The 27,880-nt window shown below is 33.5% G+C and overlaps 6 protein-coding genes and 1 long non-coding RNA gene across 7 annotated transcripts; 5 read left to right on the top strand and 2 right to left on the bottom strand.

The window, feature by feature from the left end:
• The first annotated feature begins 3,163 nt into the window (after window positions 1–3,163).
• LOC120140356 (proline dehydrogenase 2, mitochondrial-like) lies at window positions 3,164–6,764 on the top strand. The gene is made up of 4 exons (XM_039155344.1): window positions 3,164–3,782; window positions 5,486–6,128; window positions 6,218–6,458; window positions 6,605–6,764. The coding sequence occupies exons 1-4, from the start codon at window positions 3,234–3,236 to the stop codon at window positions 6,699–6,701; spliced, it is 1,530 nt and encodes a 509-aa protein (XP_039011275.1). The 5' UTR covers window positions 3,164–3,233; the 3' UTR covers window positions 6,702–6,764.
• Window positions 6,765–9,227: 2,463 nt separating this feature from the next.
• LOC120140391 (tryptophan synthase beta chain 2-like) lies at window positions 9,228–14,575 on the top strand. Its single transcript, XM_039155378.1, has 7 exons — window positions 9,228–9,329; window positions 10,945–11,278; window positions 11,356–11,572; window positions 11,663–12,200; window positions 12,289–12,387; window positions 12,539–12,815; window positions 14,533–14,575. Exons 1-6 carry the CDS (start codon window positions 9,260–9,262, stop codon window positions 12,793–12,795), a joined length of 1,515 nt encoding a protein of 504 aa, XP_039011309.1. The 5' UTR covers window positions 9,228–9,259; the 3' UTR covers window positions 12,796–12,815; window positions 14,533–14,575.
• A 1,058-nt stretch (window positions 14,576–15,633) lies between these two features.
• LOC120140335 (protein trichome birefringence-like 19) lies at window positions 15,634–16,935 on the top strand. Its single transcript, XM_039155318.1, has 2 exons — window positions 15,634–16,073; window positions 16,186–16,935. Exon 2 carries the CDS (start codon window positions 16,426–16,428, stop codon window positions 16,933–16,935), a length of 510 nt encoding a protein of 169 aa, XP_039011249.1. The 5' UTR covers window positions 15,634–16,073; window positions 16,186–16,425.
• On the top strand, window positions 15,656–16,257 carry LOC120140336 (protein trichome birefringence-like 20). Its single transcript, XM_039155320.1, has 3 exons — window positions 15,656–15,740; window positions 15,793–16,073; window positions 16,186–16,257. Exons 1-3 carry the CDS (start codon window positions 15,656–15,658, stop codon window positions 16,255–16,257), a joined length of 438 nt encoding a protein of 145 aa, XP_039011251.1.
• Window positions 16,936–18,631: 1,696 nt separating the features above from the next.
• LOC120140334 (protein trichome birefringence-like 19) lies at window positions 18,632–19,537 on the top strand. The gene is made up of 2 exons (XM_039155317.1): window positions 18,632–18,651; window positions 18,790–19,537. Exons 1-2 carry the CDS (start codon window positions 18,632–18,634, stop codon window positions 19,535–19,537), a joined length of 768 nt encoding a protein of 255 aa, XP_039011248.1.
• A 657-nt stretch (window positions 19,538–20,194) lies between these two features.
• On the bottom strand, window positions 20,195–21,136 carry LOC120140266. The gene is made up of 3 exons (XR_005517709.1): window positions 21,049–21,136; window positions 20,666–20,730; window positions 20,195–20,207 (listed from the first exon to the last, which is right to left on the bottom strand). It is a non-coding gene; the product is annotated as an uncharacterized LOC120140266 (long non-coding RNA).
• Window positions 21,137–25,285: 4,149 nt separating this feature from the next.
• On the bottom strand, window positions 25,286–27,334 carry LOC120140189 (biotin carboxyl carrier protein of acetyl-CoA carboxylase 2, chloroplastic-like). Its single transcript, XM_039155204.1, has 7 exons — window positions 27,140–27,334; window positions 26,476–26,529; window positions 26,239–26,390; window positions 25,828–26,155; window positions 25,663–25,734; window positions 25,414–25,479; window positions 25,286–25,322 (listed from the first exon to the last, which is right to left on the bottom strand). The coding sequence occupies exons 1-7, from the start codon at window positions 27,317–27,319 to the stop codon at window positions 25,299–25,301; spliced, it is 876 nt and encodes a 291-aa protein (XP_039011135.1). The 5' UTR covers window positions 27,320–27,334; the 3' UTR covers window positions 25,286–25,298.
• Between the last annotated feature and the right edge of the window lie 546 nt (window positions 27,335–27,880).

The raw sequence follows: 27,880 nt of genomic DNA, 5'->3' as shown, positions 1-27,880 counted from the left end.
AACACCTCTAAAAGACACAAAAATCACTAGCTTGCGACATAAAAACTCAAAGAATATTTTATTGAATAAATCAAAGAGAAAAAAAAAGGATATCCTTCAATGTGTTTAACCACATGCCTTATATAGGCAAGGAAATGCTCACATAGACTTGGTAAGAATATATAATTAATGCATCTCTCTTAAAAATATGGAATCTATTATCTCTTAAGAACATTTTGTCCAAGTTTAAGTGTTTTCCTCTAATTAAATAAATTATTTATAAATTAAAATAAAGATTATAAAAATCTCTTATTGGATTGGTTGAATTTGATCAATTTATAGAATAAGATTGAACTGGATTTTCATTACATGAATTGAAGGATTTTATGTTCATCATTGGATTGGACTTGTATGCTCATAAATGTATTCCAAGTTGTTGTATTCTCCAAAAACGGGACTGTTTCTCTCCTTGGCATCTAAATACTTTAAATCTCCGGCATAAAATAAGGGTTATTTGATAAAATAAAATGATCAAGTGATAAATGATTCAATGGCCTGAATGATTCAAAGGGTATGTATGAATTGACTCTGTATGTGACATGTTGTTTATAATGGTTCTGAATGTACAATCTAAATTATGAATATTTTCATTTTTACCTTCATAATGATTTATTATATTATAAGATATGATTGTTTAATAAGACAACATGTGAAAAAATATGTATTATGGTAAAATATCAGGTACTTAATGATTCAGAATGTACTTTAATGCTGAATCATTAAACAATGTTTTGTTGTTTCATTCAACATAGTCTTCATTCAGAGGTGAGAATCAAACACGCTGAATGCTGAACGGTTCAACATTCAGCGCTGAATGGTTCCATTCAGCAATAAACAAACAGCCCCTAAATGATTATAATTTTGGGTCACTTAAAAGTCTATATTTTCCAAAAGAGCTTGGAAACCTTTGCTCACAAAGTCTTGAACCACCAAAAACATCTTAGATTTGATTTGTGCTGATTTGGATATTGTAACGAGTCATTGTAGCCAACTCAACGCATCATGTCCTAGAGCTGGATTTTGAGCCTTGATGCTTGCATCAACTAGTCAAATCGGACGATCATCGGAGGAGATCGGAGGATTAACATGTTAAACCTTTAAATGGATTTTCGTCGATTTTAAGTGAGTTTCGTGAAAAATCAATCTTAGGAGAAGAAAGATGAGTGAAATGCTAACATTTTGATATTGATCTTGTTGTGAAAAACATCGGTGATTGAAAACGATTGACTACCAACAACGACTAAAAAGTTTAATGCCAAAAACTAAATTTTTTTAAAGTTTAGGGACAAAACCGATATACCTCCTAAAATTATGTATATAAAGTGATGTCGTTTTGGACATCAATAGTCGAACCAAAATAATACCATTTTATCCACATCATCACTATAACAGAAAGATCCGATCATATCATCGTGTAGTTAAAATTTAACCATCCAATAACATAATTGAAATTAAAACTAAATTTTAATGTTATAATTAAACAAATAAAAAAGCGAATAATATAAATAAATAATAATACACTACTAAAATTTTAATGATATCTGATATAGTTTACTCAAAAAATTAAGATTATTGTACTCGGTAAGAACCTTAGTTCTAAATTAGCCTTAAGAGAGTCGAGGATAATAGGAAGCCTCGAGAAGCCTATTGACAGAAAGATAATAAATTTTAAGATTATTCCAATAATTGTGTACCGTCCGTAAAAGGACATGGCAGGCTGTAAAGTGAAGAACGAGGAGTTTATGACTCATATCCTACTAGATGCTGACAACGCTTTCACATGCAAATGGTTTCCAAAATTACATTAAATTTATTCATATATATAATATTATTTAAAAACTTTATCTACAATACTTATAAAAAATGCGAGTAGGTAGAATTTTTTAATAAATTAAAATATTTTCATTTTTAAATATATTGTTGATTTAGCATTAAAATTATATTTATAATTAAATAAAAAATGATTATTTTAAATAAAAATTTATATGGATAGAAATTCATTCATACATAAAATTAATTAACACATTTTAATATATTATTAATTTTATATTTAAATAAATATTTAAAATTTTAATAATAATTTGATGTCTATGTGAATAAAACTTTTATAGAACATATACGACACATGAATAGAAATATTATATATCAATAAATTTAGAATGTTATAATTATAATTAACTTATACAAGTCCAAATAGGGCTCTAGATGTTTAACTATTTTAGTATTTGAAAGAGTTTTATTTTAAATTAAAGATATATTGTAAATAAAACTTTAATTACGACTTTTATTTCTCCTAGTTTACTTAGAATCGTATTTATTATTATTTTATTACATTCCTAGTTTGGGTAAAAGTTGATGTAGAAATTTCTTAAAAAGAATAAGAAGTTCAATAATGATATTTACAATGGCAATAAAGAGAATTTAATCAATGACGATATAATATAAAATTATAAAATTTTTATTTTTTAAATATTATGAAATAATTATAAAGTAATATATGATCAAGATTCTTTTTATTCGTTGATTATACATACATACTCTATAAATATAAATGTTCTAATTAAATTATTTTAAAAAATTAACATTATCAAAATTTAGTCACATAAAACTCACATATAAATTTAGTAACAAAATTTTGGTATACAATATAATAATACAAATTAAAGTGCTGGAACAGTGACCACTCATCCAATCAAAATCTCCGAAAGTTTTGGCAGTTTAGCGACTTAAATGTCATGTCAACATATCAAGTTGGTCCAAATGGAGATAATAATATAAATATAAAAATAAATATTATTTTATAATATCTCAATATATTATTTTTTAATAAATTTTAAATTTAATTTTGTCTAAAGGTGAACAAAGATCAACAATTTAATTAACATGTAAGATATATTTGTTTATCTTTTATTGACCTATAGAATATTATTTATTATTGAATACGTCACTTACTATAAAATTAAATAGGAATTTGACTGACTGTAATATTCTTTTTAATCTTAATCACTAAAGCATCCTCTTGTTCTGTTTTTACAGCACCGAAAATTACCAAGTTACCGACGTGTAAATTATTCAGATTAACGAACTTCTTTTTTGCCTATATATACCCATCACATTCCACACATTTTGTGCCATATTAATATTTTCTTATTAGACAAAAGCTAAAATCTCCTTTTGTCTTGTCTCTCCCTTCTATGGCAACAAGAGTTCTCTCATCGCCGAACTTCCTCAAGAACCTCCGCTCCTTCATCAGGCCTTTCAACTCCGCCTCCTCCTCCGCCGTTTCTCCCCTCAATTTCGACGAAAAACCTGAACTTTCCGCCGTCGAGAAATTCCACCCAACAACAACAACAACAACAACCCCACTTGACTTTGATGATCACCAAAAGCTTTTCACTTCAGTTTCGTCATTGAAGCTTTTACGTTCGTCGGTCAACCTCGGGTTGGCTTCCAACGAGACGTTTGTCGATTTCGGGATGTGGGTTATGAATTCCCGCCTCATCGAAACGCCTTTGGTACGCGATGTCATATTGAAAACTGTAAAACATACGTTCTTCGAACATTTCTGCGCCGGTGAAACCCCGGCGGAGGCCTCCGAGTGTTTGAGGAAAATCCAGGAGGCCGGTTTGCGAGGTATGCTCGTTTATGCCGTGGAACACACCAGCGGCAACGCCGGTTGTGATCAGAATTTGGAGGGTTTTTTGCAGAGTGTTGAATTCGCAAAGTCGCTTCCACCTTCATCTGTAAGTTATTGTTTTAAGATTTCATTCATTTTTTCCCCAGATTGAGACGATGAACATATTAAATTTCCCAGAAAATTACAGAAACATGAAATCAACGGTCAAGTTTATAACTAAGTTTTGAGCTATTCAAATGGTGAATTGTCTCCCAACACGTTAACCTCAAATTCTAAAATAAGTTGCAGAATATTCAAAGGAAAGAACATTTCAAGTATGAAGGTTTAATCAATTGGTTTAAATCCAACTTGAGGTTCAAATATAATTCTTATTTTTAGTGTTTTTATAACAATTTATTTTAGCGTTTTTAAACTCATAAAGAAAAAAGAGAGACAAGAATGTATAGTTACGTTATCTAACTATAGTAGAAGTGTATTCGCATTGGGAGATGTGACATTAGGGTTAAGGAAGCTATTTTTAGGAATAATGTATGATTTTATGTTAAATATTGAACTTATAAAAATTTAAAATGAAATAAATTTATAAAATTTTAAAAAAGTAAATAAATTATCAATAAAATTTATAATGAAAACATATAAAACAAAATATATATATATATGAAAATTTTAGAGGGCGACCTTTCGTAACCCCCTTGGGTCCATCGCAATTATCTTGAGTGTATTATTTTGTATTTAAAAGATCATATCTTAGATCTTTTGAGAGTTGAAATGTTTTTTAACTATTAATTTTAATATGTTAATCAATTAATATAAATTAAATATTATAAATATTTATTCAAAAATTTCATCACGTTTTGGAAGTGTTCATTCTCCAAGATTTTAGATTACTATTAATAGTATTTATTTATTTATATTAAAAAAAGCAAACGAGTCGATTTTAAGACAGATAAACTACAGTTTGGAGTGTAACGGAGAAAGTTACGATAAAAAAAAAGTGAACGGTGGGAGATTTGACAGCTGTCCGTTTTGTAGCTGCAACAATGAAAACTTGTTTGAATAAAGTTACAACTTTTAATATATAATGTTTTAAGGAAAAGATTCCAACATTTAAGGAAAGGGGGACTGTTTCCACTGAATCTGCAAGTTGAGGTTAACATGTAAGAATTGACCCAATGTTCAAAAGTTTCATACTTTTTGGACGTTGAACATTCCACGAGCTTTACAGCTTGATTACAGTTTGAAAATGCACAAATTTCTACAGCCGCCATTAATGGAATCAAGATTCAAATTGAATGGTATTTATTTTAGTTTAGTTTAACTTGTTCTTATATTTGCTGCAAACTTCCTTCAAACCCTTTTGAAATATTGATTTCTTTCTTTGACTTGTTCTTATCTCATTTTTTGTTTAATCATCGATAATTTTTTCTATTAATCGATTATTAATAATCAAGTTTTATAAAAGTCTATTATGAATATGACTCTCTTAATTCAATTTATTCCGTAAATTATGATTCAAATTCTAAGAGACTTGGTGCATTATCCCACTAGAACAAGTGATTGTTGATTTCTTATCTCATTTAATACTACATTTGGTTTAATCGTCAGTATTTTATCTATTGATAAAATATTTTGGATAGAATTTTACAAAAATCTATTATGAAAATGATCATCCTAAATTCAGTTTGTTCCATTCAATAATTTTGATCTTACTTAAAGAATTTAATCTTTAATGTCTTATTATATTATAGTAGAATCTACGGTTGGTTTCTTATCTCATTTAATATTGAATTTGGTTACATGATTGTATAGGTAAGCTCGGTGGTGGCAAAGATAACTGCAATATGCCCCCTTGGGCTGCTAAGGAGAATTAGTGACCTATTGAGGTGGCAATACAAAGACCCTTCATTTACCCTCCCATGGAAACTCAACACTTTGCCAATTTTCACAGACTCGAGTGCTTTATATCACACACTCCAAAAACCCCACCCATTAACCCCTCAAGAAGAATCGGATCTTGAATTGGCTCACCAAAGACTCCTAAAACTCTGCCAAAAATGTGCACAATACAGTGTCCCTTTAATCATCGATGCCGAGGACACATCCATCCAACCCGCCATCGATTACTTCACCTACTCATCGGCAATCGTCTACAACAAACACGACCCTATTGTTTATGGCACCATCCAAGCTTACTTGAAAGACGCGAGAGAGCGGCTGTTTAACGCCGCCAAAACGGCTGAGAGTCTCGGGATTCCGATGGGGTTTAAGTTGGTGAGAGGCGCTTATATGTCGAGCGAAACCAAGTTGGCTTCTTCGTTTGGGTTCGATTCCCCGGTCCACAACGGCATCCAACAAACCCATGCTTGCTTCAATGACTGTGCTTCGTTTATGCTCGAGAAAATTGCGGATGGATATGGCGGACTCGTTCTCGCAACTCATAATCTTGAGTCAGGTACAGTGTTAAAACTCGGAAAAAATTCTCTATTCATCTGGAAACAATGGTTTTGATGGAGAACTGAAAATATGGTTTTGATGAAACAGGGCAATTGGCAGCATCAAAAGCACGAGACCTTGGGATTGAAAAGGGGAATCGAAAGCTTGAATTTGCACAGTTATATGGAATGTCGGAAGCGTTGTCGTTTGGTTTGAGAAACGCAGGGTTTCAAGTAAGCAAATATTTACCATATGGACCAGTTGATATGGTATTGCCATACCTTTTAAGGAGAGCCGAAGAGAATAGAGGACTATTAACCACTTCAAGCCTCGATAGATTACTCATGGGGTAAAGTATTAAGCCATTTAATCCACACTGTTCGATGAAAGAGTTCCTAAAACCACGTATATATATTAATATATACGTGATCACGCTAAAAAATATTTTTGAATCCCTTACTAATTTAGTTTTTTCTTTTATGAAATTTTGTGCAGGAAGGAGTTGAAGAGAAGATTAAAGAGCCTGCAATTTGTCAAGTCAGGGATGATGGCTTCTGCAGGTAGCATGAAGATAGAAATAGGGACCCCGTGATAATGGTTATGTTTGGGGATGGGTGATTTGAGATTGCACAATTCTTGCCAATAAATGTAGAAAGTGAAAAATAATAATTATTGTAACATTGGCCTATGCCACATTTCAATTCATATTTTGGATTAGAAATTTATGTTGTTACTAAATGTGAATGTGCTTTCATCTTCTATTCTTAAGAGGTTACTTGTCTTCTTATATATCTTTTTTTTCTTCTTATAATTCTAACCTTATAAATAATAATTTTGTCAAAATAATAATAAATTTAAAGTTGCATGGATCAAGCTACTTCAACGATTAAAAGGATAATTTTTATTTTTAGAGGTCCTAAGTTCGAGCTTCAAAGACTACAATTATGAAAATTTTTAGAATATAAACTATATTCTAATCCATCTTAGATTAATAAATAAATAAATAAATTGAAAGTAGGGTTGAAAAATTGAATGATTTTGAATTAGGGTAGATTTAGGTCACCTCCTAAAAGTTTATTTAGATATTTTTTAATATTTTTAATTAATAATTTATTTTCACCGGTGCTAAAATCGGAACAACAAGAGATGTATCACGGAACATTGAATTTAGAACAGCCATGCCATGTGCATTTCTCATAGATTCTAATGCAATTAATTATTCGATTCCACCACCAAGGAGCTTGGATTCCTCTGTTTATGCCAAATATCTCTCCTTATTTTATATTATCTTCTTCAATCTCCTTTTGACAAAAAAGAAAAAGGAATCTGAATCAACAAAAGTTGGGTGGGATCTTCAACAGCCTCCGTTGTTGATTTCCTTTCATTTTCCACTAATAAATCGCTGCACATCATCATCATTAATCCATTATTTTTCAATTTTTGTGATTTAAGGTAGAAAAGTTTTATTCCATTATTTCTGACCATCTATATAAAAATTTTATGTGAATAATATATATGTGTGTTCACATTCAAAATATTTTACATATGTAACTAAATACATACATATTCCTATCACAAATCAAAACATACCACACATGGTCATAATCTGAAGCTTAGCAATTTGCGTGGTCATAACCTCAAGCTTAGCAATGGTCACAAAACAACCACACATTATGTTCAAAATAAGATAAAAAGTCTCAAATTGTTAATCTTCATGCATTTACAAAGAAAATTATTGTTAGATATTGAATATTGAGTATGGTTTGATTAACGTGGATCGTTGGTTTTTACATTAGTTTTGAGGAAAAGGTTGATTATCGTTTGATTTTGACTAATAGCAACAAAGGAACGGGGGTTGTGATTTCCACATCAGCTGCTTTTATCTCTTATTTCAGGATGAGAATTGTTTTAAACTTACACGCAACTTAATATTAGTTTACTACCAATAATCAATTGATATAATAAGATGAGACATTAAATCAATTAATTAAAATTAGGAGTTCAAATTCTGATATTTAATTTAGATTGGTCGGTTCACTCTTATAGTAGACCTCTATAAAATTCGATCTTAAATCATATATCAATTGACCCATAATAGATCTTTTCTTCTTAAACTTGAACACTCTACACCCATTCCCCTAGCCAACAAGAGATGCAAGAGTTATAAATCACTTGGGATGTTGCAGAAGAACTCAAGAACGAATTTAATGTTAAAAGGAGACATGGCAGAAGTTCTTACCATCCACCTTCATCCAAAAGTTAAGGAGAGAAACGAAGAGAGGAAGTGTGAAGAAAGAAGGAAGAGAAGACAAAGAAGAGATGACAACCCTCTTTTCCCAAAACCCCTATATGATATCATCCATAATACCTAAAAATCAGTCTTAAATTTTAAAAATGATATTAAATTTTAAAAATGATATAATTATACTTTTAATCTCTCTTATTTTGTCTTCTATGTAAAAATCTCCTTTTTTATGGCCATTTGACCTTAATCCTAACCCAAACAAGCCCAACCTTGGCTCAATGCTTCTTAATAGACTATTAGGTTCATCCAAAACCCACTTCGATCAACTTGAAACTACAAATATGAAATTCGAGATGTTATATTTTAAAATAAATAAAAGTTTGGGTATTAAAATAAAATAAAATTTATAGTTTATATATTAAACGTATAATTTGCACTAATTTATATTATCACTAATATTAGTAGAGGAAATCTAAATTTATTTTATTTTTCAAAAATAGTTTTTTTTTCTAAATTAATCACTGATATTCGATCTATTAACTGACTAATTCAAATCAAATTTTATAAATATCCATTATAAGAATGACCCTCATAATCCTGTTTATTCCGTCTACAAGCATAAGAGTTTAAACCCCTAATAATATTTAAATAATCTAGTTTGTCATTCTACTGAATCAATTAATTATATTTTTAAAATGTTTTTTTTTAAAATTCTAACTATTTATCTAAGGGAAAAAGAAAGAAAAGGAAAAAAAATAGCATTGCTTCCTCGTTTTTTGTTCCTTTCCGTTGTTGTTAGAGTCAACGTCGTACCCCATAAGACGAAAACACACACAAAGCAAAAATAAAGATTCACACCAGATTTTGCCCACTACCTGATCTGTTTTCCCAGCTTCAACCTAACAATGGCTATTCAATCAATTCTCAATGCGAACCCAGTTCCCATCTTTACTTCTTCAACCATTTCCAGCAAAGGTAACCACTTATTTCATCTCTTCCCTATGAATACCCCATGTTTTAATTTTTACTGTGAAACTAGAGGATGGAATATGAATGTCCATGTTCTTCTTTGTTATGCTTGAGTTTCCCTATATGCTAAAATTACTGTAGTTTTTTTTCCTTCCATTTCCTGTGAAAGTTATTATGGTTAAAATGAAAAAAAATATATGAAATATGCATCTTTGTTTGGGGGTGTGGTTTAATCAAGTGCTCTGATTACAGGCCTATTTGGGGTAATTTCCTGTGTTTGCTTGTATTTAGTGAACTTGGGGAGGATTTCTAATAGAGTTTATAAAGATGACCTCGTTAGGAGATCGTTCGAGTTGAATCTAATCCGATTTAAATATAAAAAGTTAAAAGTTCATGCCATTTGACCTGAATATGAATTATGAACATGAAATGACTTGTTATACCCAAATAGAAAATGACTCAAGCTTTTGATATTCTCTATTTGAAATGACTAAATTTAACGATCCGAAATGTTTCATTCGAAAACTTTTGCTGTGCGGTGGCTTACTTTAAAAGTTAATTTAAGGTGATTTCAACTAAAGATATTATATCGTGGAGGTTTTAAGGTTTACAATTGAAAAAGTTAAAAATTAATGCCATTTGATTTGAATATGAATTATGAACATGAAATTACTTGTTAGATCCGAATAGAAAATGACCCAAACTTTTGATGTTTCGTATTTGAAATGACCCGAAATGATTCATTCCCCAACCCTAACTTGACCGCATGCTTTCGAGTTTGGTATCTTTCAAGTCTGGTTGTTTAGTGTTTGAATTTTATGGGTTATGTTAGCAGATTTTCATGTTTGGTTTCATTTTACCACCTCTATCTTCAAATGCTTCAACTTCTCATATATTTCAAGTTCGATTCTCGACATGCCAATCCCTTGTACCAAATTCAAGTTACAAGTTAGATAGTTGAATGCAATTTCCTTATGTCCAGTCATGAAGGTTGAATTCAATATTTTATGTTATGAGTGAACTAATAAAATTCTAGAGGACGAAAATATATTATTAATAAAAATAACAAAGAAAATATCTAAAATATATAATAATTTAAAATTTTCAAGAGGGCGACTATCCCAATTCCTTCAGTCCATCTTTGCTTAGGGCTAATCCTTGTCTATAATATAAAATTGCATTTTTTATATAAGAGAAGTACCTTCTAATTCTTTAATGACAAAATATCAAAAAGTGCTCATAACATTTGATTAAATAGTCACTTTGGTCTTATTTTTTGTTTGAAGTATTTTAACTTTTTATTTTAGGGCAAAAAGACTCCTAAAATTTGACTAATAGTCACTTTTACTCCTATTCTTTTTTTTTTGGAGTATTTTCCCCCAATATCTCATTTTAGGACAAAAGACCTATATTTTTGGAGTGTTCACCGTTTGTTTGGTAACAATCTTCATCCTATATTTTTCTTAAAATGAAAGTTGGAAGTCAAAATGCTAAATAAAAGAATATGGACCATAATGATTATTTATTCGAACGTTAACAATATTTTTTTGAAATTATACGTTTTTATTGTGATCTGATATTGCTTTGCCCTTATGCCTCTTGACTACTTGTACATCTTTAGGAGACGAGCCATGGCTCGGATGTTGTATGCTTAAAAGAAAACAAATGCACATAAGGCTTTCGAGTGGCTACAAAGTAAGAGCAAGGTCAGCTATAAATGTTGCTTCTACAGCAATCGACATTCCTCGTCAATGGTACAATCTGGTTGCGGATCTATCCATAAAGCCTCCACCTCCATTGCATCCCAAAACTTTCGAGCCGGTTAAACCAGAAGATTTGTCTCCTTTATTTCCTGATGAATTGATTAAGCAAGAGGCTACCAATGAAAGGTTTGTCGATATCCCGGAAGAAGTTATCGATGTTTACAGACTCTGGCGCCCGACCCCTTTAATCAGGTACTTCTGAACCGAAGGCTATGTATTTCGAGATATTTTCGATGTTTCGGAGATGTAATGTCTTTGTTTGAACATAGAGCAAAGAGGTTGGAGAAGCTTTTAGATACACCTGCAAGGATTTATTACAAGTACGAAGGTGTAAGCCCTGCTGGATCACATAAACCGAACACTGCTGTTCCACAAGTTTACTATAACGCACAGCAGAATGTCAAGAATATTGTGACCGAAACCGGTGCCGGCCAATGGGGTAGTTCGTTGGCCTTTGCCTGCAGCTTATTTGGTCTTGGATGTGAAGTAAGAATCATGAGTTCTTCATTCGAATTTTCGTTTTGAATTCTTCACTTGTAAAGCTATGGAAATCTTTCCATTTGAAATTTTCTGCAGGTGTGGCAAGTTCGTGCTTCATATGATCAGAAACCATATCGGAAATTGATGATGCAAACATGGGGTGCAAAGGTTCATCCTTCACCATCGAACATTACCGAAGCAGGTCGTAAAATACTCCGAATGGATCCGTCCAGCCCGGGAAGCTTAGGGATAGCTATTTCAGAAGCTGTAGAGATTGCAGCTGCAAATGATGATACAAAGTACTGCCTGGGGAGTGTTCTCAATCATGTTTTGCTACATCAAACTGTGATCGGGGAGGAGTGTATTCGGCAAATGGAAGCCATCGGAGAAACCCCGGACTTAATCATCGGGTGTACTGGTGGTGGCTCGAATTTTGCAGGACTTAGTTTCCCATTTATAAGAGAAAAGCTCAAGGGAAAAATCAATCCTGTTTTTCGAGCAGTCGAACCTGCGGCTTGTCCTTCATTAACGAAAGGTGTCTATGCATACGATTTTGGCGATACCGCGGGGATGACTCCATTGATGAAGATGCATACACTGGGGCATGACTTCATTCCAGACCCGATTCACGCCGGTAATGTCACCAGTGATTAGCATTTAGATCTTTCAGAGGTTGATCCGTTTAAATTCTTCTATTTTTGATGCATTTTTTCATCCTACAGGTGGCTTACGTTACCATGGTATGGCACCTTTGATTTCACACATCTATGAATTAGGCTTCATGGAAGCGATTTCGATTCCACAAACCGAGTGCTTTGAAGGTAGGTTCATTCCTCCGGAATCAATAACCGGCAACGGACATCTAAATCCATAAGAATCATAACATTGATCGAATATTTGCTAGAAGGAAGTGATGAGAACTTGAATCAGTTAGATTGTTTTTGTGGTAATGGATACAATGTTTCGTTGCAGGTGCAATACGATTTGCTCGATCAGAAGGGCTAATTCCGGCTCCGGAACCAACTCATGCAATTGCAGCGACAATCCGGGAAGCTGTTCGTTGCAGAGAGAGTGGGGAATCGAAGGTGATTTTGATGGCAATGTGCGGGCATGGCCATTTTGATTTGGCATCTTATGAGAAGTATTTGCAGGGGAGAATAGTTGACTTGTCATTTGAAGAGGAGAAAATAAAAGAATCATTGGCTAAAGTTCCTCAAGTGCTGCCATAGTTTAAACATTCATTTATATTGAAAGTTTTAGGGTAAACTGCACATTTAGTACTCTAACTATCACTTTTATTCTTCTTTAGTCACCCAACTATTATATTTTTCAAAACCATGACTAAAATTACGTTTTGATTCTATTTTGATTACCCGTCGTTAAAATTTGACATAATTGTTGACTTGTTATTTTTTTCAATGATGACATAACATTGCCTTATGGTGACACATCACTATCACCGTTAATTTTTAACGGTGGGTGACCAAAATAAAACCAAAATGTAACATTATGTATCAATTTGAAACAAAAAGTAATTGAGTGATCAAAACGGAACAAAGATGATAATTGGGATACTAAATATGTAGTTTATCCAAAATTTTAATATAATAGTTCGAGCACCATGAATATCAGGGGTATAAACATTCAATGTCAAATGGTTGAAAGATATCTTTAAACAAATAATATATTGTACTTATCCCGGATTAATAAAAAAATAATAATACATATCGTTGAAATTAACGTTATGAATTTAAAAAGAATTTCAGGAACATAAGTGCATATTTATTTTTCTATAATATAATATAAATTTATATAATTATTTTAAAATATTATTGATAAAACACTGTAATATTCTAAAGAGAACCAAGGCAATTTATACAATGATGATATGTTAGATTAAGAGAGGTTTTAATTATTCAACAAAAGTAAAATAAATATTCTAAGTTTCCTTTGCTTTTTATATTATATTTGTTTCTAATTATTTATTATATGATTGGGTGCATCTTTTGTTAATGGTACTTTTTATATTTATCTAATTGATAATTTATGTAATTTCGAATTAAGGTTGAATAAAAATTTCCACGACCTTACCATAAATATGGAAGATATTTCTTCTTTCCACTTGTATTTTACAGATGTTCTGTTTATTTATAAAGGTCGGGTTTTATTTTTTTTTTTTTGAAAAATGATGATTTTATCATTTTCGGTTCAATACAATTTGTGAACTTTATAGAAAGTATGCTTATTTTTTATTATTAAAGAAAATTCAATTATTAAAGAAAATTCAATTATTAAAGAACAAAAAGCCAAAAGACATTTTGGTTATATTCGAAGCCTACTAAATTATGCTTATATATATAATTTCCAAGTCTTCGGAAAAGCTTGGTGGGTTAAGGGTCTCATCATCAAATGGTTATTGATATAATCTTGTGTTGGTATTCTTCTTAAATTGTTTTTTTGATATAAAAACAGTATGGGGATGCATTGTTTTATCTATTAATAAACTAAACAAAGGTGATATTTGAGTAAAAAATACCTTGAATCGGATGATTTTATACAATGATTAAATTTTGGTTAACAATAAATAGAGTTGGTTTGAGTGATAAATAATTTGATATCGTTTAAGTATGTCTTATGTTCGAGATTTTCTGTACGTAAAAAATTTTTGTTAAAAGATTTATCCATCAAAATCATATATTTGACACAGATTAATCCGTCCGAAGGCAAAAAAAAAAAAAGTTGGTTGACAAACGATGAATATGCTTCCTAACCATATTAAGTAACCCTTTGGTAAAACAAATCTTTCGTGCACGCATATATGCTTGTGTAACCTGCGCTATTTTTCTAAAAGGGAAACAAAAATAATTAAATGAAAATTTGAACTTGAGTCAATAATAAAGGGGTGAAGTCACATATATTTCATATATATATAGTGAACTATAATTAATACAAAATTTAAAATAAAAAAATAAATTGAAGATTTTATATTTTGAATTTAATAATTGATTTATAATGGAATACTTAAATCACTAAAATAAATTTAATAATTGATTTATAATGAAATATATTTCATATATATAGTTAAATATAAGTAATACAAATTTTAAAAAAATAAATGTAAGATTATATATTTTAAATTAAATTTAATATTTTATTTTTTTATATATTGAATATTACATTCTTAAATATTATTAAAACTTTTATACAATGAATATTGCATTTTTTTTTCATTTGGGTGAGGTGACATAATAAATTAATTAAAAAAAATCTTATTTGATCCTTAATTGTTAGGGGTGAGCGTTCGATCGAGTCGAGTCTAAAAATTTTGAGTTATTCGAGTTGACGAGTCTTATTTTATAACTCAGAGTTGACTTGAATTTTTTTTTAGTCAAGTCAAATTTTCGAGTTTATATTTAACTTTAGTTGTAAATATTTATAATATTATGAGATTATTTAATTCTTATTTAAATGATATTTTATAATCATATATATATATATATATATTGTATTTTTTCATGTGTGATTTACATATACCATACAAAGTTAAGGGATTTGACTCAAACTTGAAAATCAATCTACTAATTAGTAAAAATTTTACAACTCGATTTGAACTCGATTTTTTTCGAGTCGAGTTGAGTTTATGAAATTACAACTCGAAGTCAATTCGAGTCGTGTTTTTTCAAGTCGAGTTAAGTCGAAAAAATCGATTTTTAGCTCACCCTTATTAATTGTAACTAAAGTTTTATTTAAAAAATGTTAAATTTGTAATTTTTAAAAATTAAATAACTAAAAATATTATTTTTATTATTGTTTAGTGATCATTTGGAAATTTTATCATATTTTATATCGATTCAAATCGGTGCGTGGATGTGTGGAGTTCACTAGAAACCACCGTCGTGCTCCTTTTGAGTTCTTACTATAAAGATGTACAAATAATATATCTTTGGGCAAAAATTGGTCCTTCAAAACTATTACAATACAAACTACAATGTTATGAGGTTGTTTTGATAAGAAACAAAAGGGGGGGAAACAAAGAAAAAAACATTGGGATTCTTTCATTGTGAATTTGCAGCTCATTTCAGTTTCCCAATGGAAAAATCTGTGGACAAAACAGTTTCCACTAAAGTTTTCATCTTCACCCTTTCACTGATTCTCAGCAGCTCAATCACTTTCAGTTTTCTTAGGAGTTCCCATTCGCATTTGCCTCTGCATCCCCATAATTTTAGACAAAAACTGTGATGTTTTCAAGGGTAAATGGGTGCCTTATCCACAAGGTCCTTATTACAGTAACGAAACCTGTCGGCTGATCGTTGACCAGCACAACTGCATCAAGTTTGGGAGACCAGACACCGAGTTCATGAAATGGAGATGGAAACCGGATGACTGTGAGTTGCCTCGGTTCGACGCAGCACAGTTCTTGGAGTTTGTGAGAGGGAACTCAATGGCTTTTGTTAGGGATTCAGTAGCAAGGAACCAAATGGAATCATTGCTCTGCCTCTTAGCTCATGTAAGTTATTAACGTGAATTTAAATTGAGGTTGCGACTATGTTTTCGATTAACGTTTCATTTATCATAATTATGGACATATGAGTAATAAATTTTGACGTGTTATCTTACAGGAAGCATACCCAGAGGCTATATCTCACAATTCCAAGCGTTGGTTCTATGCTGATTACAACTTCACCTTATAAGCACTTTGGTCTCCATTTTTGGTTAAATCCAGGGCTGCAGACATTAATGGCAATTCCAACAATGGCATCTTCAGCCTCTATCTCGATGAACCCGACGAAGAATGGGCGAATGAGATCGAGAAATTCGACTATTTAATTGTATCAGCCGGGCAATGGTTCTTCCGTTCGATGCAATTCTACCAGAATGGTCAAATTGTGGGATGCTACGCCTGTAACCAAAACAACATCACAAGCATTTCCAAGTACCATGGATACAGAACAGCCTTCCGAACAGCTCTAGGAACCCTTGCAAGCCATAAAAATTACACCGGCACGACGTTTTTACAGCCGTTTTCGGCGGCGCACTACGAGAACGGAGAATGGGATAAAGGAGGGAACTGTGGAAGAACAAGGCCAATTTCGAGCAATGAAAGCAAGATGGAAGAGGTTAACATGGAGTTTTACTTGATTCAAGTGGATGAACTGAGAAAAGCTAAGGAAAAGGGGAAGAAAAGAGGGTTAAGATTTAAAGTGATAAACAGTACTGAAATCATGTGGCTGAGACCAGATGGACATCCAAATCGTTATGGGAAATTCATGAAGAAGAAGGCCACGGTAAATGATTGCGTTCATTGGTGTTTGCCTGGCCCCATTGACACATTGAACGAGTTTTTGCTGTATTTGATGAACTCCATCTAATTTCATCATCTTAGGATTTCTTATATGTACCAAATTTATTTATTTTTAATAAATTTTAGTTCAAGAATAGATAGATCGAGGTAATGGTAAGGATAGTCCTCTCTTGAATTTTTTTTTATTAATCTGAGTAATTATAAGATATTATTTATTATTAATCTGTCTTAATCATTAACATTACACTTTATACACACAATTGCTCGAATTTGAGATATTTAGTATAGAACAACACTCACTTTAACCATTGAGGTCGCTTGATAGTTTAATTTTCAAATGCTCTTATATTTTGTGTATCTTCTATTGATAATCAATTTTTACTTCATAAAATTTTATAAACTCGTTTCTTTCTAAAATTTTATAAGTTTATTTTCTGATACAAAATTCTATGTTCATCCATGAATTTAAGTTTACATTGACATTTACTTCTTTCTAATAATTTTGTATGTATAAATCAACTTAATTTCAATATGTGATGAAAAATATGAATCAAGTTACTTCAATGGTTAGATGGATGAATATTATTTGTAGAGGTTCTAGGTTTGAGTACAAGAGATTACTAGGTATTTAAACATTCGTCGATAAATGATTACGAATCTTTAAAATATATATTACCACTTGTAAGCTTTCTAGATTAATAAAAAAAAATTATGTAATGAAAAGCTTGATTATTTAACTCTTTATTAGATTTGATTGGGTGAAATAAAATAATAATATGTGGTTGTTCAAGCATCCATTTAGATATAAAAATGCCAACGCTTTCGATAAGATGTGATATATTGTTGGTTGTATTATTATTATTATTATTATTATAGATAAAAGATGTTTGGGCTGATATTTATTTTTATTTATAACTAATAAACTAAATAAGGATAACTCCCTATACATCTCAAGAGCATCTTACGCTCTACCAGCAAGCAAGCATTAAATTAAGATATCTCACTATTGTTACAAATTCATTCTATTTCTCATGTATTCCGGTATATTATCCACTCATCGATTAATTAGAATTGAATATTATAGAAATAAAGACGATCTTTTAAACTTAGTTTGCTCCATTTACAAACGTTATGATTTAAATTTCTAGCTTTACTTAAAGGATTTAGTGTCTCATCTCACGGCTAGTTAGTCTATATCTCATATATTAATTATATATAAATTATACAATAATAAAATGATAATATATTATAAAATAAAATTAAGATTAAATTCATTTTTATATTTATTTTAAAACTATCTTAAAATTAATGATCATTCTTTTTTTTATTATCAAAATGGTGCTTAAGATTTGAATCAATTCTATGTCTTAACATCATTATATCAAATATTAAGAGAATCGTTTTGATTAAAATAAGAGAAGGCATTGGGATTCTTTCACTGTGATAAGCATTCATCATAACGATTTGACACATTTACGTTTAAATCATGATCGCCAATTAGCTAGTTGATGAACTGTCATTGTTCGTCCATATACTCGAATGAAATATCTTGCTTTTTGAGGCTTCTTCCCCCATGAATTTCCAGCTCATTTCAGTTTCCCAATGGAAAAAACTCTCAACAAAACAGTTTCCATTAACATCTTCATCTTAACTCTTTCACTGATTCTCATCAGCTCAATCATTTTAAGCTTTCTGAAAACGCCGCTGCCACTTCCCACTCTCCCCAGAAGCTCAGACAAGAATTGTAATGTTTTTAAGGGAAAATGAGTGCCTTACCCACAAGGTCCTCCTTATTACAGTAATGAAACTTGTGGGCTGATCATTGACCAGCAGAACTGCATGAAGTTTGGGAGACCAGACACAAAGTTCATGAAATGAAGATGGAAACCAGATGACTGTGAGTTGCCTCTGTTTGATGCAGCTCAGTTCTTGGAGTGTATATTTCAGGAAGCATATCCAGAGGATATAACTCACAATATTTCAGCAGAAAAAAAAACTACTTCCAGTGTTGGTTCTATGCTCATTACAACTTCACCTTAGCAGCATTTTGGTCACCATTTTTGGTTAAATCCGGAGCTGCAGAGATCAATGGTCTCATCAGCATTTACCTCGATGAAGCCGATGATGAATGGACAAACGAGATCGAGCAATTCGACTACGTGATCGTTTCAGTCGGACAATGGTTCTTCCGGCCACTGTTATTCTACTGGAGCAGTCAACTCATCGGATGTCATATATGTAACCAAAACAACGTTACAAGCATTTCCAAGTACTATGCATACAAGATGGCCTTCAGAACAGCTTTCAAAACTCTTCTGAGCCTTAAGAACTACACCTGCACCACGTTTTTACGGACGTTTTTGGCATCACATTTCGAGAACGGAGACTGGGATAAAGGAGGGAACTGCGGTAGAACGAGGCCTTTTACAGGTAATGAAATGAAGCTGCAAGAGTTCAACACGGAGTTTTACTGGGTTCAAGTTGAGGAACTGAGAAAAGCAGAGGAAGAAGGGAAGAAAATTGGGTTAAGGTTTGAAGTGATAAACGCCACTGAAATCATGTGGCAGAGACCAGATGGGCATCCAAATGGTTATGGACACTCCTTGCATAAGAATGCAACAGTGTATGATTGTGTTCATTGGTGTTTGCCAGGCCCAATTGACACATGAAAGAGTTTATGTTTTATTTGATGAAGAAGAAGAAGAAGAAGGAAGCCATTCCAAAGTTAAAAGCAAAGTTGACGAGAAATGTCTGATCAAAATTGTTCGAAAGTCTATGATGTATGTAAACGTTACACTATCAAAATTTATTATTTGTTGTTATTATATGAAGATGGAATCAATCACTAAAGAAAATAACATGATAAATATGGGAGAAAATGCAAACTTGGAAAAGATGCAATGTACAACAATGAGTTCTATCTATACAAAATTTCAGGTAAAACACAGTACTATATTACAATGGAAAAGAATACATCCTTTTTTCGTATGTGGAAAAGCATTGCAATATCAATTAGAGTAATCCGGATGATGTTCTTCAAAACGAAATCCTGATGAAAACCAAGATGTGTAAAGCTAAAATGTAGAGCACGAAAGCCGACCTGAGTAGCATGAGCCTCTGTTGATTCTCACTCCGGCCGCTAGTGTGGTAAGGAAGCTTGGGATGATAATCAGCAGAAAAGTCCGAGGAAGATCCTTTATCAGAAGAACCTCTTCTGAATCGATTCCGGGCAGCATTTGCCTCAGCATTACTACTTTCTAGCTTTGACCGTAAACCGCTCAGCCTCTCCAGTTCCTTCACTTTCGAATGAATTTCGCCAATAAGGTCTTCTGCTTGTGCCTAAAACAACATTTAAAATATTCCTGAAAATGACATCATAAAAGATGCTTATACCAACACCAGAAAAACATTTAAACAAAATATTATTTTCAGACAATGACAAAAACGAAAATGTTAACTTGATGGAAAATACGCATTACAGGAAAAGCACCTAACATCATCAATTGCAAAGAGAACGCCATTTAAAACAGTTTTTCCTTTTGGAAAATGACAATAGAGAAGTTAACTTCAATGGAGAACTATAAAGAGAGAGCTAAGCAGACCCGAACTTTTCAATTCCAAAGCACCTCAGGTTTTTCCCTCCATAACCAAAGCACCTCAGTTATGATAATGAATTTGAAGCAGCCGATTTGGGGTATATGATTGATGGCTGAAAGCTTGGAGTGAATTTCGGGAGTAACATTCTATGCATATAGTCCGATCCACTTTAAACTTATAGGATGAATTAAATAACTAACCTGCTTTGCAGCTAGTTGCTCAATTAGGCTGTGAAGCTGCTTGTCCAATGCTTTCTCTCTTTGAGCTGGATGACAGAAATTGATTAGTGAAAACCTATGTTACTCGAAGTTGTGCGTGAATGTCAGAGACGGATGTGTCTGACACATATGTTCAATTTTTTCTGTGTTTCTTTTCATGCATTTGGAGGTCCTTGAAAGATCATGTTCCATGCATGAACACAAGGACACCAGCAATATTTAACAACAAATTTAATGGAATGCTGAAACTAAGCAATGATTGAAAAACTGTCATGACACACCAAAGTAAAATATTATATCAGAGACATTTATAAACGAGAGGCCGTGAGGTCATAAAACAAGCACTAAAAGGTCTATGGTGGTACCTGGAGAAGGCTGCTTCGATGCTTTATTCTGAATATTTTCCCATTTATTATCTAAATCTTTAACTGTCTCTTCAATTGAGCTCTGAGAATATTAGGATATTTCATCAGCAAAATAAAAAGGAACAGCAGAAACTCAACTAAAGTAATTATTTGAGAGCATAAAAAATATACATAATACATAACATAAAATCAGAAGAGAAAAAAAATGGGCCAATTCTGTTTTCTTCTTCTCTAACTTGTCTAGCAAGGCAGATTTTTTTGAAGCTACAGCGGGTGGATTCATCTTCAACACTTACTGTGGACTCAACTAGTGTCCGCCAAGTTTTTAGAAAGGCTGGCGTCCAAGGCAGTCTCTGCATTTCCCAGTTCAGCTCTCAGATTTCTCTTGATTTCACCCATCTCCTATAAAAAATGCAAAGAAGATTCTAAAGATCTCATAAGAAAATAAACCGATGGAGGACTGAGATTTACTAGTAGAGGTATAAATATTTTAGGATTTCATATTAAATGGGTTTAATTGTAATTTTTATGTAGATTTGAGACATTTCAAACTATATTTTTTGTTATTTCCGGTATTCTTCATCTTATTGGAAATTTCAGAATTAGTTATAGGCAGATACCTATGTTATTCTAGCTTTAAGGGGGCTTGGAATTATAAATTATGATACTTTCTGGACATTAAGGTATGTGGTATTGATATTTGAGAATTTTAATTACTTTTAGTATGTGGTGTTTTCTTGTTGCAACGTCTCCTCTCGCAATTGGGCCTGATCATGAGAAGAGCCGAACAATTAGAGGGAAAAGGTAACTATTACCCATTGAGAAAAACAAAACGAAAAACAGTTCCATGGATCAAAACAAGCCAGAAAAACAAATAATTAGCCTCGACATCAGTAGTTGAGTGCTAAAAGAAATGGTATCGAATCAAAAAAAAAAAAAAAACAGTCCCAAGTGCAGCCTTTATTCAAAATTCTTCAATGTCTCAGCTCATGAGCTATCACCAAACTACACCGAATGCCAGAAAAAGATATGCTACAAAGCAGCATCAGCTCTGCCCAAATGAATTAACCAAAATTACCATAAAGAATGCATTGTACATAACCATTAGACCAAGTTCAGGAAAAATAAAAGAACAGATAAAGGGCACATATTTAGATGAGAACTTAAGAAACAAGATTATATTTAAACCCACCAAAAGGAAACCATAGAAAATTAGAAAAATGAACAGTTGAAACTGTCACACCCCGAATTTAATTTAAAATTTATTTAAATTATTTAATTTAATTACGGGACTAAATTAAATAATTCTAAAGATTTCTGAGTCAAATTCGAATATGTAAGAAGTACAAGGACTAGTCTCGTAGTTTACTCATAACTCACCTGTCACCAAAAATAAAAATAGGGTGGCTGGGGAGGTTTGAACCCGTGACCCGGGTTATAATACTCAAAAACCCCCAAATTTCTTTCCCTAAAATCCCTAAGTGTCGTAGCCCCTCTCCTTTCGGCCTCTGTTGCAATCGTTGTCTTTACCAGCGTGACTGGCGTCCTCCGACAACCCGTCCCCAATTGTCAGCGACCCTGATTCAACCGTCGTTCATCGCAAATTGGCGTCCAAGCGTGTGACGAGGGAACCCTTGCGTTGCTGCTGATCTTCCTCGATTCCGGTCGTTCCAGCTGCCTGCTCGCCTCACCGCCACCACCATTAAACTCGCCATCCCCGTTCGCTCAAATCCCAACAAAAGCAGTCGTCCACCACCTCCGTTTTCCTCGTTTTCCCCGTCGCTGCCGTCATGTGCCGTCGCATGCGCATGGGGCTCGTCCTCGCCCCAGAAACCTTCTAGAACGGTCCAGGTGGATCGAACCAACCCAACTCGGTTAGAACCGGGCCTGTTTGACCCGACTGAGTAAACTCGTACCGAATCGAGTCAACCCAAACCGGTATGACCCGTTAAATTTGACCTGACCATTGACCTGCCCGTTGACTTTGAGTTTGACCGTTGACTTTGATCAAAAGTCAAAATTTTCGAAAAGTCATATTTTTTGTTTATTGATGTCCTGAGTCAAAATCTGAAGTCTGTTTTGTCAAATTCGAACTCGAATGCCTCCGAATCGACCATTAAATCCTAATATGCATATGTAATTTAAGTATTTATTTTAGTACATCTAATTTAATTAAAGGGTCAAGGACTAATTTATGTTATCGTATATTTAAGGTACTCGTGGATCTCCTGACTGTTCGTCTGCTTGACCCAGTTCCTCTCGATCTGTCCGTCAACGCGATCCTGTGATTAGTCGTAAAGCTATGCAACCCTGTTAAATATTTAGTTTAGTATATTACTCCGTTTATAACCCTGTTCTGATATAACATAGGTTCGCGTACAGTCGAAGAGCGTAGTGAAACCAATGCTCAGTAGATCTCCCGGATTGATTCTTTTTGTGAGGTGTGTTCTTTGTGGGCTAAACTCACGAAATAATGTACTCAAAATAAATAATTCATGAAATAACGTTCTCCCAATATTATTTGCTGAAAGAGGGCGAAATCAACAGTGGCCGTAGGTCGCCATGCACTCCCAGCGACCTCCTAGGTCGCCATGTACGCCCGGCGACCAAGGAGGTCGCCATGCACTCGCGGTGACATCCCCTGCTGCATGCTCGCGACCTTGCCGGGACTCCATGGCGACCTACACATGCACGATCTCCCCATTCTTCCCATGCATGAACCGATCCTTGGTCGCCTCGAGTGCCCCATGCATGAACCGATCCTTGGTCATCCTTGGTCGCCTCGAGTGCCCCATGCATGAACCGAGCCCCAAGTGCATGGCACGATCTCCCCATGCATGAATCCTTGGTCGCCCCGAGTGCATGGCGACCTCCTTGGTCGCCGGGCGTGCATGGCGACCTAGGAGGTCGCTGGGAGTGCATGGCGACCTATGGTTGGGTTGTGCATGTCCCATGCACAGAAGCAAGCCACGTCGTAGGTCGCCCGGAAGGCATGGCGACCTACGGCCACACTGTTGATTTCGCCCTATTTCAGCAAATAATGTTGGGAGAACGTTATTTCGTGAATTATTTATTTTGAGTACATTATATCGTGAGTTTAGCCGTTCTTTGTGTGTCATATATCTGTTTTAAACATCTATTTGAAATATCAAGTAAACATGCTTATTTTCTCTGATTTGACTACCTCCAATGATTTATCTTATTTAAGTATGATTCCTGATTTCATGTATTTTAAATCATGCTTGCTTGACACATTATCTCTAGTTACTATTTTTACTGATAAATAAATATGTATGAACTCTTATTTCCTACTACCATTGGTTAATGTTAGAAAAATGTTTTTTTTCGGGGTACTCTGGGATCTGGCATGCAGTCTTTGCATATTCAGTTCTGATAAAGCTAGTAATTCCTTATATAAGTTCAACACCGATCAACTGATAATTCTTTATGGACCTAAGGTGATCCTTGGGTGAGCTCCTAGGCCCAATGAGCCTAGTGACACCTCTGCTATGTTCATTGGGTAAGTCCTTATGGGCTTGAGGGCACACCCCTCAGGTGGGCACCTACGCTTCGACTAGGGTAAGACCTTGTGAACCCAAGGTACTCCCTTAGGTTGGCATCTACGCCCTTTGGGCATAGGGTAAGTCCTTATAGATGTAGTTTTAGGGAATTACATATGGTTTACAGTTGGAGGGTGATGTTGTATTTTAAGCCAAAAACACTACTGACGTTTTCATAACTTAAACTGAACTAATTTGGAAACTTAATTGTATGTTTTATTTATGCATTGTTAGAACACACTGAGCTTCCTAGCTCACTCCCTCAAACTTTTTTTTCCTTTCAGATACTTTTTAATAGGCGACTCGGACCTGACACTTAGAGGATCAACACATTCGCACAATTCCATTTTGTTGTAATGTATTTATTTTTCGAGCTGCATTTATTTTGGGTGACGTGCCTATATTTCGAAAATACTTTTTGCTATTTATACTGCTTTTGCAACTGCTGTCAGATTTGCTTTGACACTAAGATGTATTAGCAGAACATCAGAACAAATAATAGGAAGCTATAGAATTTGCAGAACATTAGAAAAGCTAAGCAAAAGATATAAAATTCTCTACAAATAAGCAGTAGTGTTAAATAATTCCCAGAAACACAAACAAAAACATTATTGTTAGTCTAAAAATTAGAGATTAAACCAAAAAACAATGTCTGTCACTGATCTTGAAAGTGTTCCTTTGCCATGTTTTTCAAGGTACAATCACAAATAGAGGCTGCAAATTTCAGAAATATAAAGGAGACTTCAGAAAAAATATAATGAAAGAAAAATATATTAGAGACTTGGTAGAGAAAACAGGGTTTCACCATGTCTACACTAACTGGTTTCCCATCCTCTGCCAGTATCTCAGTTATGGTTCCGGATTGGTCCGCCTGATTCAAAACCAAATTATGAATCGAAAATGAATATGAAGCTATTCGAGAAGAAAGGGTTCAAGTCAATGAAGAACCATTCATTTTTAATATATGAACAATAAACAAGGAAAATTTATTTTAGCAATATTCTCGCATTGTCGGAGCGCTAAATTAAGCAAGAAGGAAAGAGTATGAACATACTTCGATTTCATTCATCAGTTTCATTGCCTCAATGATGCAGATAACTTGACCCTTCTGTACTTTATCACCCACCTAAAAAAACAGGAACAACCCCATTTGAATGAATATCTGATTATCATTCAAGGAAAAATTCGATTAAGATGCAAGCAAGCTACAAGCACTTACCTTGACAAATGGTGGTTCACCTGGTGCTGGACTCCTGTACAAGGTTCCAGCCATGGGGCATTTGAGGGGAGCATGGGATGAATTGCCCGTTTTAGCAGGGGGAGCAGAGGGCGGTGCTAGTGCAGGAGGGGCAGGGTTTGAAGGAGCCGGAGCAGCTGCTGGGGCTGCTGCCGGGGGTGGAGTTTGAAATATCGCGTGATGCATATATTGCGGCATGAAAACAGGGGACGCTGGTTCCGGTGGCTGCAAAGCTTCCTTCTTTCTTATTACAAGCTCACAATCAGATTGCTTCAGTTGCAACTCCGTAATATCTCTCGAATCAACAAGTCTACTCATGAAACATAACACCAACATCGATTACTGATCCTTTGTGAAACATAACCTAAAGATAAAGAAGATGCTTCAACTTACTTAACAAGGTCCGAAACTTGTGTCATGAATGTCAAGATTGTGGCAACATCCGGTATCGTCTTCTTGGCAGATTTGCCATCTTCCTTTGGCAATGCAGCTTTATGCTTCTTGTCAACTACCGGTACAGAATTCGATGATTTCTCTGCAGCAACCTTAAAGTTTCCAAAGTTCATTTAGTAGAACATCAATATAATCTCATTTAAGGCAAAATTATAACTTCGACATGAAAAAACACACCTCCTTAAGCTTCACGTGCGTTCTGAAGGTCGTAGTTTTCTTCCCATTATCCAACTGCAAATCATAGCCAGGTCAAGAAACAATACAAGCAAGTGTAAACATTTATGAAGATGAACAATTTTGTCTCTGCATATCACCAAGCTGTCAAATCAATGAATACGAACCCGGCATCCCACTCATGCATAAATGATTTTCATATTAGGGATCGCAAATCTAGTAACAAGTATGTGTTATAGAAACCTTCAATTATCAACCATGTTGATGAAACTGGAGTGTGAATGTAACATACGGGCAAGAATTTAAAGGAATTTAAATTGCGGACCGCTATGTAAATCCCTGGGCACAGGTACGTTGCTTACTCGACAATGCTTTCATAGAGCTAGAAACAATGGTTTCCAAAATTAAATCACAAATTAAGCACTTAAAACCCAAAATGATAAGCAATCCATTCATTCTAATTAAAATTAAACACTTGAAACCCAAAATGATAAGCAATACATTCATTCTAATTAAAATTAAGTAAAAGAAGGATCTCCAGCTACAATCATTAACCCATATAATAAAAAACCCACCAACCTAAACCCCATAATTTTCCGAACAGAACAGAAGTTTCAACTTTAAATGACCAAATTAAAAGGGAAAAAAAAAGAGAAAAGAAAGTAACTTGCAATCCAGAAAATGCAGGCACTTGGATTGAAGATCCTACTGAGAGGCAAGATTTGGAGGTAGAATTTGAACAACATTGAGGAAGAGTAGAAGAGATGTTTGGATAATGGGTTTGTTGCAGCTTTGGTTTCGCAAAAGAAGAGATCTTGGGGCATGGAACTGAGATTGAAAATGTCATTTTTAATGAGTTTTAAAGCAAACCCAGAGCTACTTTTAGGTTTATATATATAAACAAACACAAGAAAGGAAGAAGGAAAACAAGTGTCGGCAATGAGATTTAAGAGAAATCTTCGGGCAAACAAAAGAAAACCCAAAATAGGTTTAAATGCGAAGAATTATAAGAGAGAGTTTTTCAATTTTTTTTAAATTCGATAGTTACGATGAACACTGTTTCATGGTCTTAACTAACCTCAACTACTCAACGCCTCCCCTGCTTCCTTTCTTTCTCTTTTTCTAAATAATTTCCGATTTTCATGAATATAAGTTTAGATTTTTTTAATTATAATTTCTTCATTCTTAATTCTTTTAGGGTAAAATACACAAATAGTCCCTAATTATAAGATACTACTTTGTTAAATCCCTTAACTATTAAAAGTTACAAAATGATCCCCGATTATATGGAGTTATTTTGTTGAATCCCTCGATTATTAAAAAGTTACAAGTTACAAAATGATTATCCAACTATTCATTATATTTTAAACTAGACCTTTTTAATTAAAAATTAACACCAATCTGAATT

Source organism: Hibiscus syriacus, unplaced genomic scaffold, assembly GCF_006381635.1.
Source record: "Hibiscus syriacus cultivar Baekdansim isolate YM2019G1 unplaced genomic scaffold, ASM638163v2 tig00110783_pilon, whole genome shotgun sequence".
NCBI classification, from domain to species: domain Eukaryota; kingdom Viridiplantae; phylum Streptophyta; class Magnoliopsida; order Malvales; family Malvaceae; genus Hibiscus; species Hibiscus syriacus.
The sequence above is the reverse complement of the archived record's forward strand: the minus strand, read 5'-3'. Positions and strand labels throughout refer to the sequence as shown.

What these genes read in the sequence shown, in the direction of transcription:
- LOC120140334 (XM_039155317.1), top strand. Translation starts at nt 18,632, where the DNA reads ATGAGTGCCTTACCCACAAG. An exon ending in ATGAGTGCCTTACCCACAAG is followed by an intron (nt 18,652 to 18,789) that starts GTCCTCCTTATT and finishes TGTTTGATGCAG; the next exon opens with CTCAGTTCTTGGAGTGTATA.
- LOC120140356 (XM_039155344.1), top strand. Translation starts at nt 3,234, where the DNA reads ATGGCAACAAGAGTTCTCTCATCGCCGAACTTCCTCAAGAACCTCCGC. An exon ending in AGTCGCTTCCACCTTCATCT is followed by an intron (nt 3,783 to 5,485) that starts GTAAGTTATTGT and finishes ATGATTGTATAG; the next exon opens with GTAAGCTCGGTGGTGGCAAA. An exon ending in CTCGATAGATTACTCATGGG is followed by an intron (nt 6,459 to 6,604) that starts GTAAAGTATTAA and finishes AATTTTGTGCAG; the next exon opens with GAAGGAGTTGAAGAGAAGAT.
- LOC120140391 (XM_039155378.1), top strand. Translation starts at nt 9,260, where the DNA reads ATGGCTATTCAATCAATTCTCAATGCGAACCCAGTTCCCATCTTTACT. An exon ending in CGCCCGACCCCTTTAATCAG is followed by an intron (nt 11,279 to 11,355) that starts GTACTTCTGAAC and finishes GTTTGAACATAG; the next exon opens with AGCAAAGAGGTTGGAGAAGC. An exon ending in TATTTGGTCTTGGATGTGAA is followed by an intron (nt 11,573 to 11,662) that starts GTAAGAATCATG and finishes AATTTTCTGCAG; the next exon opens with GTGTGGCAAGTTCGTGCTTC.
- LOC120140336 (XM_039155320.1), top strand. Translation starts at nt 15,656, where the DNA reads ATGGAAAAATCTGTGGACAAAACAGTTTCCACTAAAGTTTTCATCTTC. An exon ending in CAGCAGCTCAATCACTTTCA is followed by an intron (nt 15,741 to 15,792) that starts GTTTTCTTAGGA and finishes CCATAATTTTAG; the next exon opens with ACAAAAACTGTGATGTTTTC. An exon ending in TGCTCTGCCTCTTAGCTCAT is followed by an intron (nt 16,074 to 16,185) that starts GTAAGTTATTAA and finishes GTTATCTTACAG; the next exon opens with GAAGCATACCCAGAGGCTAT.
- LOC120140189 (XM_039155204.1), bottom strand. Translation starts at nt 27,319, where the DNA reads ATGACATTTTCAATCTCAGTTCCATGCCCCAAGATCTCTTCTTTTGCG. An exon ending in GTGAACCACCATTTGTCAAG is followed by an intron (nt 25,735 to 25,827) that starts GTAAGTGCTTGT and finishes CTGTTTTTTTAG; the next exon opens with GTGGGTGATAAAGTACAGAA. An exon ending in AACCAGTTAGTGTAGACATG is followed by an intron (nt 25,323 to 25,413) that starts GTGAAACCCTGT and finishes TGAAATTTGCAG; the next exon opens with CCTCTATTTGTGATTGTACC.
- LOC120140335 (XM_039155318.1), top strand. Translation starts at nt 16,426, where the DNA reads ATGCAATTCTACCAGAATGGTCAAATTGTGGGATGCTACGCCTGTAAC.